General features: G+C 38.9%; 1 protein-coding gene across 2 annotated transcripts in view; it reads left to right on the top strand.

The window, feature by feature from the left end:
* The window catches only part of LOC126170933 (uncharacterized), a 65,312-nt gene extending 52,062 nt beyond the window's left edge, over positions 1-13,250 (top strand). Inside the window, exon 8 of one of the 2 annotated variants that reach the window (XM_049920761.1) lies at positions 11,522-13,250. In XM_049920761.1, the coding sequence (XP_049776718.1) occupies positions 11,522-11,669 (148 nt within the window). In that variant the 3' untranslated portion in view covers positions 11,670-13,250. The remainder of the gene's footprint in view (positions 1-11,521) is intronic. The other variant, XM_049920760.1, reaches the window with a different exon arrangement.
* The last annotated feature ends 6,167 nt before the right edge of the window (positions 13,251-19,417 follow it).

Below are 19,417 nucleotides of genomic sequence, written 5' to 3'. Positions count from 1 at the left end.
CTTTAGTAAGAAGTACACGACAAGACAACATTGAAGGTACTTAGCAAGGATCTCAGTTTTGTGTTGTTGCCCAGAAATATCCCTGTCACAGCCTTCATCAGTGCTTTTGAGCATGTGGCTCTTAAACAACCTCCAAGTGAAACCAAATAAATCCAACAAGAGACATGCAGGACACTCACGAAGAACTAAATCCGACACCACAGGTGATGAGAGGCAGGCTCTCAGACGCCTCCGAGAAGATGACAGCATTGTTGTGTTACCAGCAGATAAGGGAAATGCTACCATCATCCTACAGAAGGCTGACACAGCAGCAAAGTTTGACAACTTCTGAATGACCCAGCATACAGGCCAATAGAAAGGGACCACTCTGACAAAGGAAGAAGAGGGCTCTTCTAAAGGAAAATGGGATTCTGGAAAATGGTGTGAAGCAGCTGTGGCTGAAAGCTCCAGTATCACCCAGGCTTTATGGCCTGCCCAAGGTGCACAAAGAAGGGGTTCCTCTGCGCCCAATATTTAGTAACAGTGGTGAGGCCACCTACCCCATCACTCAGCATCTGCAGAAGATGCTCTCACCACAGGTGGGCAAATGTACACACCATATTTGCAACTCAGAAGATTTTCTACGTCGTCTGAAGCAGCTACACACCACTGATTCTGACATAGTGGTTAGCTTTGATATGGTTTCCTTGCTCACCTGGGTGCCACATAATGAATCAATAAAGTTGATTGGAGAAAAGTTTGACGGTGCTCTCCTGGACTTGTTCAGGCACATTTTAACTTCAACATACTTCTTGTATGGGGGTCAATTATATGACAAACATAAGGGTTTGCAATGGGCAGCCCACTGTCATCAGTGGTAGTGAACCTCTTTATGGAGAGATTCAAAGATGGGGCACTTGCATTGGCTCCGAATCAACCACAGTATTTCTTCAGGTATGGGGATGACATATATGTTATTTGGATGCACGACAGGGAGAAGCTCCTCCTTTTATGGAACACCTGAACTTGTGCCACCCTAACAAAAACTCACGATGGAAATGGAGAAGAATGAACAACTCCCATTCTTAAATGTTCTTGTCAAGAGGAAGGCAGATGGCACTTTTGGTTATAGTATTTATCGGAAACCAACTCACACCAACCTCTACCTCCAAGCCAGTAGCTGCCACCATCCAGCACAAAAGAATGGTGTACTCAAAATGCTGGTTCATCGCACTTGACCTCTTTCAGATCAAAACTGCAGTCTATGTTCTACAGAAATGGAAGTTCTTCCACAGATATTCAGAAGGCACTGTGACTTGCTTCTCCACCAGAGAGACCAGTAAAAGTGGAAGAATAAGCAAAGAAAGTTGCTTTTTTACCATATGCTGAACCAATATCTGCCAAAATCGGCAGGATTCTTCTCAAATATAGTGCTCCAATAGAGAGAGTAAAGAAACAGTAATTTTCGAGAACATATCTCTCTTTAGTACAATGGTTTATTTATTATTTAAAACTGAATGTACACAGAATCGCAATAAACTTTTATATATTTAAGGTTACCGGTTTCAATCTGTTTGGCTATCTTCAGACCCACACTATGATGCAGATGGTGGCTGTGAACAGAGCAGGCACCATCTACATCTTTGTGTGGGTCTGAAATCATCTAAAATAGACTGAAACCAGTAACCTCATACAAAAAAGAAGAATTATTGAAGTTGTGACTGTTTATATTCAATTTTAGTGTAATGATATGAGCCTGCAGAAAATGAGCATTTACCACATGCCATATCACTGTAGTTTGCCATATGTTGGCCAGACTACCATGACTGTTGACATCATGTGCAAGGAGCACCAATGGCACACCAGACTCACAGGCTTAAGTCAGCTATAGCGGAACATTGTTTCAAACTAAATCATTCGACGAGTTAGGATGATATCAATATTCTGGCACCAACATCCAATTACAGGGAATAGTGGGATAGTGTTATTAAAGAATCCGTCAAAATAAAGATCCCACAGAATCTTGTCAACAGTGACATGGGAGATCAGCTTCGTTCTGCCAGGAATTCAGCACTCGACCTCCTAAAGACGCAATGGCAGCATCATCCAAACTCTGGGGAAAATAGATTTGGAAATGATGATAGAACAAATAACCCAGCACAACCAATACATGGTGCACAGACAGTGGTACTTCAGACAGCAAATCAAGTACCTGAGGATGATCATTTTGAGAGCAAACAGAAATTTAAACTCCAGTGGCCAGAAAATAATCAGATGGCTGCCATAGCGGGTACGTACCTCGGGTTTCAGCACCTGATGTGTCTAGCTACAGTAGCAGAAAAGCATAGTCCCCAGGAAAATTTAAATGACAGCAGTCAGAATACATTATGCCCAGTACAACTAGGAAGTGGAACAGAATGCCAGATGACAGAATTATTAACTGACAACAGCCAAGAAATATCTGCGCATAAGTTGGAACAGCTACAGTTAGAAAATATAAGGATTGTGCTGCTACTGTCTGGCGTGGGCCAGTGACTGAGTGCCTAGCCCCACACAAGCATAAATAATGGACCCTTCCCACACTGATTTGGGCCTTAAGGAGCACCTGATGAAGACTGCAAGTCACACTGTCGAAATATCGTGCAAGTATGATGGGGATTATCAGCAGAAAACATAATTTTCCAAGATGATAACTCTTCGTCGGAAAAGCCTGAAGATCTACAAAAGAAATTTCATGTTTATTATCATGTTCTCTTTTTACTAGCTGAAATTATAGTATGGATTGGAGAAAAAACTATAGCTTCTGCTGTAATCATAGATAAGAAAGTTCTGGTTGTTAACCATATGGTAAAATATTCTTCTCATTGTGTACTGTCATTTGCCAAAATCTTGTTTTAATATCTATAAAGGCTTAGGAGATTTGAAGGCTGTGAGTATTTCACTCTCTTTTATATGTGATCAAAAGTGAACGACTACATAAAATCTGTCTTCTCCAGATTGGAGGAAGATATTGATCCCCTCCCAAGTTTAAAAAAGAATTCAAAATGTTAGCTATGTTTTATATGCACAATATATGGTCTAATATGCACCAAATGCATTTTAATAGCAACCCCGATTTTTCATTACGTCATTTTTAAATTTCATGCTGTGTGGTGTTGACACTTGAAATATCACAATAATTATGACTATTAACAAAATGATGGGCACTTCACCATGAAACTGACATATAAAGCTACAAGAAATGTAAAAACTGATCTTTTTTACCAAAGAATTTCTGTACAGTTGTTTTGAGAAAGACAGCGGGATGTGCACCTCAGTTCTGTCAGTGCAGCACACAGCTATTTGTCACGCCAAAAACAGGCAAAGAATGTCTTGCAAATTGTGGCTCACCATTGGGTGTGGGTCTGCATCAGTTGGCGTCACCAACCTGCAGCCATTGTGTGCTGTCTCATTATATAACAAGGGAATATTTTTCACACTTGTTCAAGCCACTTTATGTTGGTCCCTGCTATGCAAGTAACCCTCTATCTTTTTGTGCGCTCCCTAAAGTACCAAACTCAGATACAGGAGGGTTGAGCTCTGTTTTGTCTGTGTATAACATAAACTTTGCATGCTCTCCAGTTACTTCAGTTTCCACATGATGTTACCCCTAATTATTGAAGAGACTGTAATGTAGATTCGGATTTCGAATTTTTAAGATTTGTATTTGCCATTTGATGGATAATGTTAAGACTAATCCTTAGTGCACTTATTATCATAGACTTTCTGCAGCTTTATCTCTGGTGAGTATTGCAGACATGCTTTCAGTAGAGCCCTGAGACCATCCGCTATAGAAACATCAATAAATCGGAGACACAAAAGCTCTTGCATGAAATTGTCAGGCTTTCAGAGAGAGCAGAAATATGTGCACTTTGTGTTTGAGCAATGTAGATAGGTAGTGCTTACCTGAATAACAGTCATAAATTCTCATTAATCCACAGTCACTTATGATTCTCAAAGCAGGGTAGAGCATGGCAATTTTTTTTTTTTTACAAGGACTCGGAAGTTCAAAAACTCTTTGCCCTACACAGTCTTTCTGTGCCAAAATAACATGTTAGTAAATGACCAAAAGTCTTTGCCCTACACAGTCTTTCTGTGCCAAAATAACATGTTAGTAAATGACCAAGTGTTAAACATTTCTTGTGAAGAAAGTAATTTATGCACATTTTGGAATTCTTCATAATATAAACTTGGAGAAAAATGTCCTGTCTATTCAGTTGTGGCTGTGGTGGTCGCAGTGGCGGTGATAGTTTCTGCCACTGTAAAATGCACACATAGTGTTTCACAGTTTTCAGTAATCCATGAGATAAAGTCAAATTACTGCAATTCACTGAATTTGCACAATTTGTGAAAATTTTATGAAGTATATAGCAGATAGGGTCAACTGTCTCTTGGCGTAAATCTTTTTAGCATATTGCTGTTCTCATAATGACAATGGTAATTGCATTAAATTTTGTGTTGATCAACAATCACTGCCTAGAAGTCTGATATACACGTTATTGAAAAGGTTTCCATGCTGTACTTTCTAATGTAAATTTTCTTTCGCATTGTGTGTATTGCTGTTGTTACTTGCTTTATCATTTAAACAATAATCTTTTGGGTGAAACAGGCATTTACAATTATTTCAAGTCAGAATGGTCATACTAATAAAGATATTTTACATAATCTAGAGTAATTAGATGGTGAATCGGAAAGTGAGTAGTCAGATTCAATTGGTGTCTTTCTGCCAGAGACAATTGACAATGATGAAAACAAGACTGAGGAGGAATTACTGTCAGACGCTCTCCCCATCACAATTCTTTCCACAACAGCCTGTGGAGTTGGCTGCCACAATAGTAAAAATGGCAGCTAGAAATGGAAAGTCGCTAATATGCTGTTGACTGGAAATACTCGCTAATATGCTGTTAGATATAGTGGGAATCAGTGAAGTTCGGTGGCAGGAGGAACAAGACTTTTGGTCAGGCGAATACAGGATTATAAATACAAAATCAAATAAGGTTAATGCAGGAGTAGGTTTAATAACGAATAAAAAAATAGGAGTGCGGGTAAGCTACTACGAACAGCATAGTGAACGCATTATTGTGGACAAGATACACGAAGCCCACGCCTACTACAGTCGTACTAGTTTATATGCCAACTAGCTCTGCAGATGACAAAGAAATTGAAGAAATGTATGAGGAAATCAAAGAAATTATTCAGATGGTGAAGGGAGACGGAACTTTAATAGTCATGGGTGACTGGAATTCGGTAGTAGGAAAAGGGAGAGAAGGAAACATAGTAGGTGAATATGGACTGGGGCTAAGAAATGAAAGAGGAAGCCGCCAGCTAAGAAATGAAAGAGGAAGCCGCCGGCTAAGAAATGAAAGAGGAAGCCGCCTGGTAGAATTTTGCACAGAGCACAACTTAATCATAGCTAGCTAATACTTGGTTCAAGAATCATAAAAGAAGGCTGTGTGCATGGAAGAAGTGTGGAGATGCTGACAGGTTTCAGATAGATTATGTAATGGTAAGATAGAGATTTAGGAACCAGGTTTTAAATTTTAGGACATTTCCAGGGGCAGATGTGGACTCTGACCACAATCTATTAAAACTGTAAAAAGGTGGGAATTTGAGGAGATGGGACCTGGATAAACTGACTAAACCAGAGGTTGTACAGAGTTTCAGGGAGAGCATAAGCGAACAATTGACAAGAATGGGGGAAAGAAATACAGTAGAAGAAGAATGGGTAGCTTTGAGGGATGAAGTAGTGAAGGCAGCAGAGGATCAAGTAGGTAAAGAGATGAGGGCTAGTAGAAATCCTTGGGTAACAGAAGAAATATTGAATTTAATTGATGCCAGGAGAAAATATAAAAATTCAGTAAATGAAGCAGGCAAAAAGGAATACAAATGTCTCAAAAATGAGATCAACAGGAAGTGCAAAATGGCTAAGCAGGGATGGCTAGAGGACAAATGTAAGGATGTAGAGGCTTATCTCACTAGGGGTAAGATAGATACAGCCTACAGGAAAATTAAAGAGACCTTTGGAGAAAAGAGAACCACTTGTATGAATATCAAGAGCTCAGATGGAAACCCAGTTCTAAGCAAAGAAGGGAAAGCAGAAAGGTGGAAGGAGTATATCGAGGGTCTATACAAGGGCGATGTACTTGAGGACAATATCATGGAAATAGGAGAGGATGTAGATGAAGATGAAATGGGAGATATGATACTGCGTGAAGAGTTTGACAGAGCACTGAAAGACCTGAGTCGAAACAAGGCCCCGGGAGTAGACAACATTCCATTAGAACTACTGACAGCCTTGGGAGAGCCAGTCCTGACAACTCTACCATCTGATGAGCAAGGTGAGTGAGACAGGTGAAATAACATCAGACTTCAAGAAGAATATAATAATTCCTATCCCAAAGAAAGCAGGTGTTGACAGATGTGAAAATTACCGAACAGTCAGTTTAATAAGTCACAGCTGCAAAATACTAACACAAATTTTTTACAGATGAATGGAAAAACTAGTAGAAGCCGACCTTGGGGAAGATCAGTTTGGATTCCGTAGAAATATTGGAATACGTGAGGCAATCCTGTCCCTACGGCTTATCTTAGAAGCTAGATTAAGGAAAGGCAAACCTACGTTTCTAGCATTTGTAGACTTAGAGAAAGCTTTTGAGAATGTTGACTGGAATACTCTCTTTCAAATTCTGAAGGTGGCAGGGGTAAAATACAGGGAGCGAAAGGCTATTTACAATTTGTACAGAAACCAGATGGCAGTTATAAGAGTTGAGGGACATGAAAGGGAAGCAGTGGTTGGGAAGGGAGTAAGACAGGCTTGTAGCCTCTCCTCGATGTTATTCAATCTCCATATTGAGCAAGCAGTAAAGGAAACAAAAGAAAAATTTGGAGTAGGTATTAAAATCCATGGAGAAGAAATAAAAACTTTGAGGTTCGCCGATGACATTGTAATTCTGTCAGAGACAGCAAAGGACTTGGAAGAGCAGTTGAACGGAATGGATAGTATCTTGAAGGGAGAATATAAGATGAACATCAACAAAAGCAAAACGAGGATAATGGAATGTAGTCGAATTTAAGTCAGATGATGCTGAGGGAATTAGATTGGGAAATGAAACACTTCAAGTAGTAAAGGAATTTTGCTATTTGGGGAGCAAAATTACTGATGACGGTCGAAGTAGAGAGGATATAAAATGTAGACTGGCAATGGGAAGGAAAGCGTTTATGAAGAAGAGAAATTTGTTAACATCAAGTATTGATTTAAGTGTAAGGAAATCGTTTCTGAAAGTATTTGTATGGAGTGTAGCCTTGTATGGATGTGAAACATGGACGATAAATGGTTTGGGCAAGAAGAGAATAGAAGCTTTCGAAATGTGGTGCTACAGAAGAATGCTGAAGGTTAGATGGGTACATCACATAACTAATGAGGAGGTACTGAATAGGATTGGTGAGAAGAGAAGTTTGTGGCACAACTTGACTAGAAGAAGGGATCGGTTGGTAGGACATGTTCTGAGGCATCAAGGGATCACCCATTTAGTATTGGAGGGCAGCATGGAGGGTAAAAATCGTAGAGGGAGACCAAGAGATGAATACACTAAGCAGATTCAGAAGGATGTAGGTTGCAGTAGGTACTGGGAGATGAAGAAGCTTGCACAGGACAGAGTAGCATGGAGAGCTGTATCAAACCAGTCTCAGGACTGAAGACCACAACAACAACAAGAATGCTGTTGTCTGGAAGAAGGGCTGTTTCAAACATCCTGAAGGAAAGAGGAGGTCACATTGCATATGCCTGCCACACAGAGAACATCTCTCACATAAGTGCCATCTGCCATAGTTTTGATGAAACAATGCTGGGTATCATAAAAATACCACAGAGACTCAGATGTATGGAATACATACAAAATACCACTTGGACCATATTGTTAGAGGAACTGGAGACAATAATTGGTATCATGTATGCCAGAGGTGATTTTTGTGAAAAAGGGTGTTTTCTTGAATGATCTGTGGTCATGTTCATGGATCCCTGATTATATTAGGGACTGAATGACAATGAACAGGTTCCATGAACTTGTCAAATTACTACACTTTAATGAGAGATCACCCTGACCTCATTACACCCCTACAGACAAATTCTCTTTCAGTCCTGAAATAGGTTGTGCAAAACTGTTTCTGTTGTTGCCAGCCTGGTTAAGAAGAAGAAGAAGAAGGAAAAAAAAGTGCAGGAATTTGCCCTACGCTGTTTGAATAGCACGAAGAGGGACATCACATAGTGTACACAGTGAGAAAATTACGAAGATCATTTCACAGAGTCCTCTTGATCTAGTATACCAGTAGAAGGGTATTCTTAGGTATGGTTATTGATGAAAATTTAAACCATATAGTAGGTGTGCAAAAATGTTTATTTTCAGCTACTTATACCATTAGAATAATTACTAACTTTGGGGATACAGAAGTCAGTAAGGTAACATACAAGGGATACCATTTGACTCATCATTACAGCTGCATGTATGTAGTACTTTGGTCTAATGGTAGAAAGCAGGAAAATCACTAGAATTGTAATCCCTGCACAGAACAGCCCATTTTGCCAACTGCAGTCACAGCTTGGAAGAACAACGCTGAGTGTGATCATCAAGGACGGTGCTGGATGGTGGGGTTTCTGTGGATATTCACAGACAGTCGGTGGCAATGTGTGAAGAATGTGAACCATTGCGAAAAGTGCCTTTGCAACATGATAACACTCATCCCAATATGAGTCAGAAAACTATGGCTGCCATTGCTGTAAAGGGGTTCCTGGTGCTGTCACAACAACCGGTTTCTTCTGACTTGGCGTCTTTGTGGCTATGAAGAAACATCTGCACTGATATCATTTTGCAGACTCTAGGAACTGTGAGCAGCTGTCCTGTGGTGGGTGTGAAAGATTCCAGAAAAGTTTTATGAGGAGGGCCTACAAAAGTTAAAAGGAACAAGTCAGGTGAATACAGTGGGTATAGCAATACCTGTAATCCCATTTCAGCAATGGGAGCTGTGATTTTCTGACTGTATGGGGGTTGCATTGTCATGTTGCAAGAGCACTTTTCATGATGGTCCACACTGCACACACTGTCTCCAATCACCTGTGAATATCCACGGTGTTTGCACATTCTTTCCACAGAAACCACATCATCCAGTGCTCTCCTTGATGTTCACACTCCATGTTGTCCTCAAATAATGGCAGCAGTTGGGGAAAATGGGCTGTACATTGCAGAGATTGCACTTCTAGTGATCTTCCTGTCACCTGTGGTCAGACAAAAGTATTACATACTTGCAACTGTAACGGTGAGTCAAATGACACACTATGAACAATGGAAAAAATAAAGTGGAAATCAATATGGAACACCCTTTGTATTTCTACAATATGGATGACTGTGCTGTTTGCATGATGTCACGTATCCTGAGCTGTAATTGACTTATAAGTAGATAACCAGACACACCATATTGATTTAAATATTTGCAGGTCCAAAATGTTGTACATGGTGGTTTTCAGATTTATGCTTACATACTATGAAAATATGTAGTTTACTTTATGTGCTGCATCCAAGATCTTTTGATACGATTTGTGGTGCAGAAATGTTGGGAAATGTGACAGCGACAGTTAAAATTTTACTGGTGCAAGGTTCGTTGGAGATAGAGCATTTTTGTTTGCAGTGACAACCAGACCTATAGCACTTTACAAGGTAAGTGAACTGTCATTTTGAGATTATATGCAAACCCCCTGCCTTGGAAAACATGTCAAAATACAATTTTGACATTCAGTAACTATCTGTTACCAATATTAGTAAATAGCTCAGATTTTTGGCAGTTTTATACAGGAATAGGGAAAATGACGAATTTTGTTGGTTGGTTTGTTGATTTGGGGGAAGGGACCAAGAATTTTGTGACATTTCATAAAATCTTAGAGTTTTACATTATCATTACAAAAAATTTTCCTGTCCTTAACTGTATGTAAGTATGGTAATTTGTTCATTAATTTGACTCTTTCTACATCATAATGTTTGTCAAAAATAAGATCTCTGGAGCACATAATTGACTAACTTACTTTTACGCCAACTTCTGCTTCATTCCTTGCAATATCATTTTTACTAGTAATACAAGCAGTGTTATCATGTCCATCCTAAATTTTGTTATTTAGCCCAATCTCTTCTAATATACTAATAGTTATGACACCAGGCATTATCATACTGCTCACTTGCATGCGTTCCTTTGTGTCTTGTGAATATGTGCTAATCTTCTGCCATGGCTCTTCACGAGTGTAAGTACACTGCACTTTTTGCCTGTTGTTTTTTATCCATTGTTACTATTCATTCACTCCTTGAAGACAGTTGGTGCACTGGCTGATCTCCCCCACCCCACCCCCACCCCTAATGTGTCTTCAAGGAGAATGTGAATAGTAAAAATGAATCAATACAAAGTGAAGATCCTCCGTTGGCACTGACAGCTTACCCTCATTGACACTCTAACCTGACGTTGTTCCCAGATAACATTGAATTTAAGATGCCTTCACACTAAATGAAACAGAAATTACAGCAAAGACAACAACAATGCCAGTGTAAACTGCATTGTATGTTTGACTAATTTTATGCATCCAGGCCCGAGCTGCTGGAGTTGGTGGTGATGTGTGTGTGAGGTGTGCTTGCTTGTGTGAATGAATGGTTGTATTTCCCTTTTTCTGATGAAGGCTGTGGCCAAAAGTTTATGTGTAAGTGTCTGCAACTTAACATGTTGTGTTTACAGTTCCCTACATTGTTGATATTGCTACCTGGAGTTTCATTGTTTCATAACTTCCAGTTCGTCTGAGGTACCAGTACAGCATACCAGTACATACTGTCACAAATCAAGCACTGTAGTTATAGCTCTCTTGGTGATAAAACCAACTTCACCTGATTATAGTAGTATGTCCCAGGGAACAATTGTATTCATGATAAAGGCCTACAATTACAGGGTAAACTGTTGAAAAGTATTTCTAGACATGAAATGGAGGAATATTTGTAAGGAAGCAAAGTACTATTTAGTATCGCACAGGAAGAAAACATGAAATTTGAGTATTTCAGTTTACTCTTATTGATAGAATGAGGGCTGCTTTAAGGCAAAAGTGGTAAGCCGTGTCTTGGGGCAACCAGCTGAGAGAGGCACCAATGGTGACAAACTGAGGTAGGTGTACTACTGCAAGATTTGTATACAGTGCCTATCACAATTAGTAGCAGAAACTGGCACATATGAAATTGTATGAGGGGAAAAGGGGGCACCAAATGATCAGTCACTTTTGTGGAAGAATGTTCTCAAATCAGCCCTGGCTATATTGTCATCTTAGGTATGAGACCAATTTAGGAAAATATAGTTCAAAGAATGGGCTCCAGATTACTTCCATTAAAATGTGAATTGAATTTTCCTTGAGACCATAGATCATGTAGTTTCTGTTGTTTGTTGTGCTATTGCTGCTTCTTCTATTGCTTACTGTAATGTCTTTTTACAGGTATATCCCGATACATCATCGTATTTATATGTGGGAGCTAATTCTCATAGGAGTGCTAGGTGGAGCTGCTGCCACATACAGTGCCATCCTGGACATATTTGGGGCAGGTTCTATGACAAAACCATGCTATGTTTCTTGGAAACATTAATGTTTGAGTGCTGAATATCTGGATGTCTGTTGTGAAAAGAATACAACAAAGCTTATTAAGAATTTACTATTACTCAGTTAAAAATATATTTATTTGTTAAAGGAAACTTCTATAATTTTTCCCCAAAGAGTGAGTTTAGTGCAGCTTTTTGTCATATGCAACAGTGTTTTCTGTGATTGAGCTTATAGTTATGGAAGTTTGTTCATGAATTTTGGTATCTCTCATGGCTTCAAAGAATGTTAATGAAAATGTTTTGTAATTTGTTGTGTTACTGATGAGTGTTGTAACACTGATTAGGTTTGGTATGAAAATGTTGTGTTATAAAAAATGTAAATACTATCTTTTCCTGTTAATTCAGAAGCCAAAATTGAAAGTTTTGTATCTGAAGTTACATTGTGCATTCCACAGGCTGTGATCTGTTGCTACTATGTGCCTGAGTAAGGCTGTGTATTTTGCATAGAATTCCATGATTTTAGTAGATTTCTTTCTGCTAAGGAAGGGAGGAATTTAATGCCGTATTTCTGACAATTAACCAAAAATTAAACCTCATCGAAGAAAATATATTTAAGTTTATTCTTACTGTATTGCATGTAACTGTATGTTATTTGTCATAAAAGACACAAGCATCTTTCCAGGTATGGAAGGTAAGCAATAAAAAATGTTTAACCATACATCATTTGCTAGTATTTATTGAATTTATAATGAAACTGTCATACATAAGATTTGTTTATGCACATAATTTATAAATGGCATTGACAAAATGTGTATATGCTCATGAGCTATATGTAGAATTTGCTGAACATGATTGGAAGTATTATCAATTTTGGAACTAACTGATTCTTTCTCATATATGAGAAAATGATACAACCAAATACAAATTTGGTGGCTTTGCAAGCATGTTCTCTTTTGAGCAGTGACTTAATATAAAACGAGAAATAATTTATCTTTCATAAAATTATACATTTCATGTCAATGTCTACTTTTTGAATCAGGAAACAAAAATTTATGAAGTGTGTTAATTTTTAAGCCCAACAAAAATGTACATAAATAATTATAACCGGTGATCTGAAAAGTCATTATCAACTACCTCTTCATGTATGTGATCTGCATTTTTATAATTTATTTACTGTGCATGCAAGAGTGTATTTAAGTGCACAATTTTACTGTATTGCTACGTTTTATAGACAACTGTCTGTAACTAAATGTATACTATTTTTGTAATAATGCAGCTTACACTTGAACGGTAACTAAAAAGTATTGTTTAAGGTGAAATTGTGATCATTATTTGTATTGTTTTAATATATTTAAATTTGTGTTTTATACCTGCTCGAGTTTAATATTTGAATTTCCTTTGTATTGTATCCCTCTGAATTAAGGATGTTTGAAAGAGATCCTGAACTGGAGCTATTGTGAACTTCATGTCTACATGTCAGAGGAAATTGAGCTGATTATGCAAGTACATGTACATAACCTCTAATATTACAGAACATGCCGCTAATAAATCAATAAGAAAGTCTCAGGATCTTATAAAAAAAAATGTGAAAGTGAATAAAAAAAAACTGTAGAGGGCAGGAGGTGAACCCATGAACTTAAACTCTGTGGGCCACGGCTTTTCGCGTATGCTCTTAAATTATATGTATACATACTCTTTTCTATTTATTTTGGTTTTGTTTTTGTTATTGCTCGCGTAATAACGCATATACGAAAAGAGTCGCGAAATACCTTTTAGTAATGCTGTGCCAAGAATTTCTTTATAATTTTCAACAAAACAGAATATATTGGGTTCTTATTGTTCTGTATCTGGCTTTCTATTAAAGCAGTTATAGTACGCAATGACTGTTCAACATCATAATTTTGCAGTGGATTTTTGTTAAGCGTAAAACACCAATAATTACCACGACTAGCACAAGAACATGAGACTATTATCGGAGAAAAATGATGTTTTTTACTATAAGGTTGCCAGACCAGAACTACGCACAGCAAGATTTCTTTCATGTGATGAAAATAAATTATCTCTTTTCACTATTAGTACTATATTATCAGCAGCCCGCGTCAGCCTGTAAAACACATCATAAAATCTGCTGCTCTGCTCTGCAACTTCGAAAGCTGAAAGAAATAATTTTTCACTTCACTGTTACCTGACCGCTTCTTTGCGGTATGATAGGTTTCATGTACTGCAATTTAAATGAACCGCGGCAGCGGCTGGCTCGTTCGTAGCGCCGCTCTGCACCACGAATAATATTTAAACAACTGAAAATGTCTTAAAGGGATGGGATAAAATACCAGGCAAGCTTGACATGAATCATAATGCAAGGTTTCACTAAATAACTCTATTCAAACATTTAAACAATTTGAGTAGTACACACCTTTTTAACAATCTTGCCTAATGGCGTCCCTCTTACAAACTTGACAAAAGAATGCTACGCTAGCATACAATATCACGTCACAGGCTATCCTTCTCACGTAAATCCAAGAAGAAGACAAAGAAATTACTGTTCGTTCTGTATTATTTATACTAGGGATATTTTTCATCTCTGTATGATATTTATCGTCTGTGCGGTTTCAGTACTCGCCGACACAGATATTATCTAAAATAAATAATAATAAAAAAAATACATAATTCCATACAATAACTGAATACGATGCATAATATTTTCTCTTTACTACAAAATATGTCTTTTGCTAAGGGACGTTACAATGCCCCCTGGCAGCAATTGACTAACGTTAAGAATGTTCGGCAATATGCTGCCACTAACGTCCGTTTTGTCATTGTCTATCACCTTGTTTGAAATATTCACGGTTCACTTCTTTGCTCTTTTACATTATAGTTTTAATTACACTTTTTATAGTTTTTTCACACTTTGCGAGGTGACCGTAAACCTAGTCCCAGGGTCATTACAGTTTTCTGGCTCCCCCATTTGGGCTACGTGCGATCAGAAAACCTGGGAAAACTGCGCCGGAGCCATGGTCATCTCGCCTGGTTTGTCTTAACACACGGTTTTGTTCATCAAACAAGGGTGGACTTTGTCCAATGTTCACAGATAACAATGATTATTTATGTCAAAATGTTAAACCTTTTAGCCTCTCTACTAAAAATGTACCTTCTACACTTTTCCACATTTGTTTTCTGTGTCACAATTAAGGTCAATCATTAAACAGTTCGATAGCAATGTAATGGATTGTCTTTACACTTACTCACGACAAATGTTCTACCGTTGTATGGCATTCGTGTCAGTTTGTGTCACTAATATGACGAAAACATATGACATATATCATCGAACAAGTGAATGTTTTGATTTATACTCAGCAAAAAAAATGTTTGTCACGTAATTTCGTGTTCAATAAATCATTTTCATATTAGTACATGAACAACATAGTTGGTAATGTTCGGTTGAACGTCAACAATGTCGTACGGAGCGGGTGGCGCGAAGCAATTGTTGCGTAGCGTCGTCTGGAGCGCGGCGTGCCAACGACCGCTGAGGTCGACGACCTGCTAGCAGCAACATCGACGGCGTGCTGCGGTGGCGCCCGAGCAGTCGCGAACCGCGCCGAACCATTCACCAATGTCGGCGTGTTGCAGTGGTTTCCTGCGACCGGCTGGCTGGCGGCACGGCACCCATCTCTGCTTCTCCGCATGGCTCCCCGTCGTAACGCATGAAACAAATATTCCACAACGGTGTACTGTCTTTAAGGATACAATTTATTAGCTGTGGAAGAAAATGCACTTTGGTTAAAAGCGTTTATTGTTCATTACGCCGTCGCTTCGCTGGTATGCACAGGACGTTTTGGCGTGATAACAGGTTTCTTGTGGCATTGTGACACTGGTATTCAGGGTTCGTCACACGCACATTGTACTACACACTTTCACTTGTTCTCATGGTTGATACACTGCCAGAGCGTCCTTCAACACGCGAAAATATTTCGGTACACACATACTAAATGTCTCCGTCGAGCGATGTTTGTTTGAATTGACTCCGAACGTATCACTAACTACCGTTTTTACTCACAGTGTACTGTTCGTTGAGCACTGCGCTATGACAGTTAGTCACTCAACACTTAACTTATACCGACGTATATATTGATGCAGATACAACAGTCATTTTCTGTCCCTACTACACACAATATTCCGTCCTTTCCTAGATTGTTTGTGCACACAGTTTATTTTTAATGCATAACAACTGTTCTTAGCATAATCACTCTCATCTACATTGAGTCCATCGTGTTACCTTCTCATTACACACTTTTAGTACCATTACTAGGCATATATTGCTTTTTTGTAATTATTTAAAGGTGTGTGATTTTTTTTTTTTTTTTTTTGGCATAGCTTTCTTTTCCTCTTTTAGTGTAGCTTGCCAGGTTATCACCCATCCAGCAAACAGATTTTACCATGTGCATGACAGCTTGACTTGGGCATATTGTTCAATAAATACTTAGTTTAGTACTAGTATTATTTCTAACGGTCCGTCCTACAGGACTACCGTGTAGTTTCCGCGTAACTTGATTCGCGTACCACGTAATTAATATTCAAGAACGTGTACCAAGTACACAGGCTTCAATTGAAGCATTAATACATACAAAGCATAGGTTACACGGAACGGTTTTGTTTTTTATTGGATTCTGCTCCAGTGTCGTTCTCAGATCACTATTGGCAGTAAACATTACATCACATAATTATTTCGTACTACAAAGTCAATTTTTGGCTAGTATAGACTCTCTCTCAGGGTTCCTTAATTCTAACACAATTACATCTGCTACATATTTATATGAGATTTCATCATTAATTGTACTTACTTACTACAAAATGATTCAAGAAATTAATCATTATTTTATCAACAAAAGATTATTCATTGCTTGAAGAGCATGTAGTATTTTAATGACACTAACTGTCTGTAAACAAAGTCTTCCATTTGCATATTATTGCTCAGTTTACTGATTCTACTTCCTCAAAAGTGTAACTATACATAGATTCTTTCTTAAAGCTAACATACTTATACTCTAAAACACAATTGAAATCTTCTTACCACTACTATTTACATCAGACATGTCACTGAATAAATAACTTTACATCTTTACGTGGATACAGTCCTTTTATTTTCCCCGTCTGTGGATGTGCTAACAAATAGCTACATTCGTGTGGCACCTTTATTACTTCAAAGGGCCCTGAATATACCATTTGCCACTTACTATTTCGCTTTAGGGTGGCTGAGGATTTGGGGTGGTTACGAATAAGCACCATGTCCCCTACATTGTATTTCTGTTTGTTAGTTACACCTCGGTCGTACTTCTTTTTTCTCTTTGCAGCACAGCTGGTTAGGTTGTCCCATATCTTTTTTCTCTTTTCCTCTCTTGTTTCTACCCTGGCTGGTAGTCTCGGTAAAGGCGTCAGCCATTCATTCTGTGTCTCATTAACCCCTTTCAATATCTCTACTGGTGGGTATCCTGTACTTGAGTGGGGTGTTAAATTGTGGATTTCTACAAATTTAGGTACCAACTCAGGCCATCTTGTGTGTCGGTTCCCTATGTAAATTCTAAGGAACTTATTCAATTCTCTGAACGTTCTTTCGACTAAACTTGCTTCCGGATGGAACCGGGATACTAGAATATGCTGTATACCTTGTTCCATTAGGTAATTTTTCCAAGTGTGACCCGTGAAATAAGTGGCATTGTCAGTCGTTATGGCTTCAGGTTTCCCCACTTGAGGCAAGTATTCTTGATTGATCCGTCTGACTATGGTTTTGGCAGTAGCTGATTTTATACAATAAATTGCCAAGTATTTGGAAAAAATATCGTACATGGCCAGTATATATTTCATACCTCCTCTGGCCATGGGGTAGGGACCTGCTACATCCACAGTTACTAGTTGAAGCGGCCGGAGTGGAACTATGGGATGAAGTTCAAATTTGGTAGACCTATTATAGTGTTTTGCTTTCTGGCATATAGTGCAACTCCTAACTGTTACCTGAATTTGGTGTTTCATTCGGGGAAAGTGGCAGTATCTCGCCATGATTTCTGCACACTTCCCGATTCCTGCATGGCCCCATGCCAAGTGCGTGTACCATATTATGACATTGACAGACTGGTTAGGTATGCATACTGCCCAGCCGTCTTCTTTCGTGCTAAGTTTATAATACAAAATATTGTCCACAATTTTAAAACCTTGCTCGTCTCTATTGTTGACACCATTTTCAATATTGTTAATGATTTTTGCCCACATCGGATCTGACCTCTGTAGTTCAGACATATTTTGACATATATATAGAAAATCCTTCCTGTAAGCATTGTCTCGTACTAAAAGCACTTTATATTCGGCGGATTGTTCTAGCATCTCGGCTAACTCCGGTAATCCTACCGGCAGTCGCGACAAAGCATCCGCTACTATGTTGTCTTGTCCTCTTATATACATAATCTTTATTCGGTATTCTTGTAATGTAAGCATCCATCTCCTTAGTCGGGTATGGAATAGCTTGCATGACATCAAAAAACTTAACGCCTGGTGGTCACTATACACTTTAATCTCCTTCCCATATAGGTAGTAATTAAACTTTTTTACAGCCCAGACTACGGCGAGCGCTTCCAGTTCCGTTGCCAAGTAGGCTCTCTCGCAGCTAGTTAAAGTCCTACTGGCAAAGCCGATAATCTTTATTGTTGCCGGGTCATTGCCTTCCTCCCACTGGAACAGGCACGCTCCCAAGCCATAGGAACACGAGTCCGTCGCAAGACAAAAATTTTTTGATAGGTCCGGGTGCTGCAAAATATTTGCATTCAGCAGGGCGGTTTTAATTGCTTCAAAAGCTTGCTGACATTTGTCAGTCCAAACCCACTGCACATTTTTTCGCAGTAGATTTAACAATGACGCGTCATTTAACAACTGATTAGGTACGAACCTTCTGAAAAAAGACGTAAGTCCAATGAATGCTTTCAATTGCCGCTTAGTTCGGGGGCTCGGAAATTCTCAATTCTCGGATCGCCTCTAGTTTTTTGTTGTCTGGGCTGATACCAAGCGGCGTGATAAGGTGTCCTAGGAATTTAATTTTCTTGCGTCCGAATTTTGACTTTTCTAAATTTGCTGTCACACCTGCTTGCTTAAATTTCTCTAATACTCTATGCAGCAATTCCATATGTTCGTCCCAAGTAGCAGTAGCGATTACCAGGTCATCAACATATACTGTGATATTTTTTAACAAGTCTGGACCCAGTACCGTGTCTAGAGCAGTAATAAATACTCCAGCACTTACATTCAATCCGAAGGGAAGTACCTTGAATTGGTAACTTTGCCCTCCGAATATAAAGGCTGTGTACTTCCTTGATTCTGGTGTAAGTGGGATTTGCCAGTACGAACTTTTAAGATCAACCGAGGTCAAGTACTGCACTCCGTGGAATTTTTGTATCTGCTCATCTAAATTTTCTGGGCGAGTTCTGACGGGTATAATGATTTTATTGATATCCCGTGCATCTAACACTAGCCGGATTTTTCCGTTGGCTTTCGCCACTGCTACAAGAGGACTACTATATGGAGAGAGAGAGGGCTCAATGATATCCCATTCTAACATCTTCCTAATCTCCTTAGCCACTACTTCCCTCCTCGACCAAGGGATGGAGTAAGATGCACGACAGTATGTTTTGTGAGGCATCACCTCTATGTGATAGTGGTACCCTTTGACTATTCCTGGTCGGTCGGTAAATACCATGGTATATTCCGATAACAGCTGCGTCAACTGTTGCTTTTGTATGTTGCTTAAACTTTCAGA

The sequence above is a fragment of the Schistocerca cancellata genome, chromosome 1, assembly GCF_023864275.1.
Source record: "Schistocerca cancellata isolate TAMUIC-IGC-003103 chromosome 1, iqSchCanc2.1, whole genome shotgun sequence".
NCBI lineage: Eukaryota > Metazoa > Arthropoda > Insecta > Orthoptera > Acrididae > Schistocerca > Schistocerca cancellata.
The sequence above is the reverse complement of the archived record's forward strand: the minus strand, read 5'-3'. Positions and strand labels throughout refer to the sequence as shown.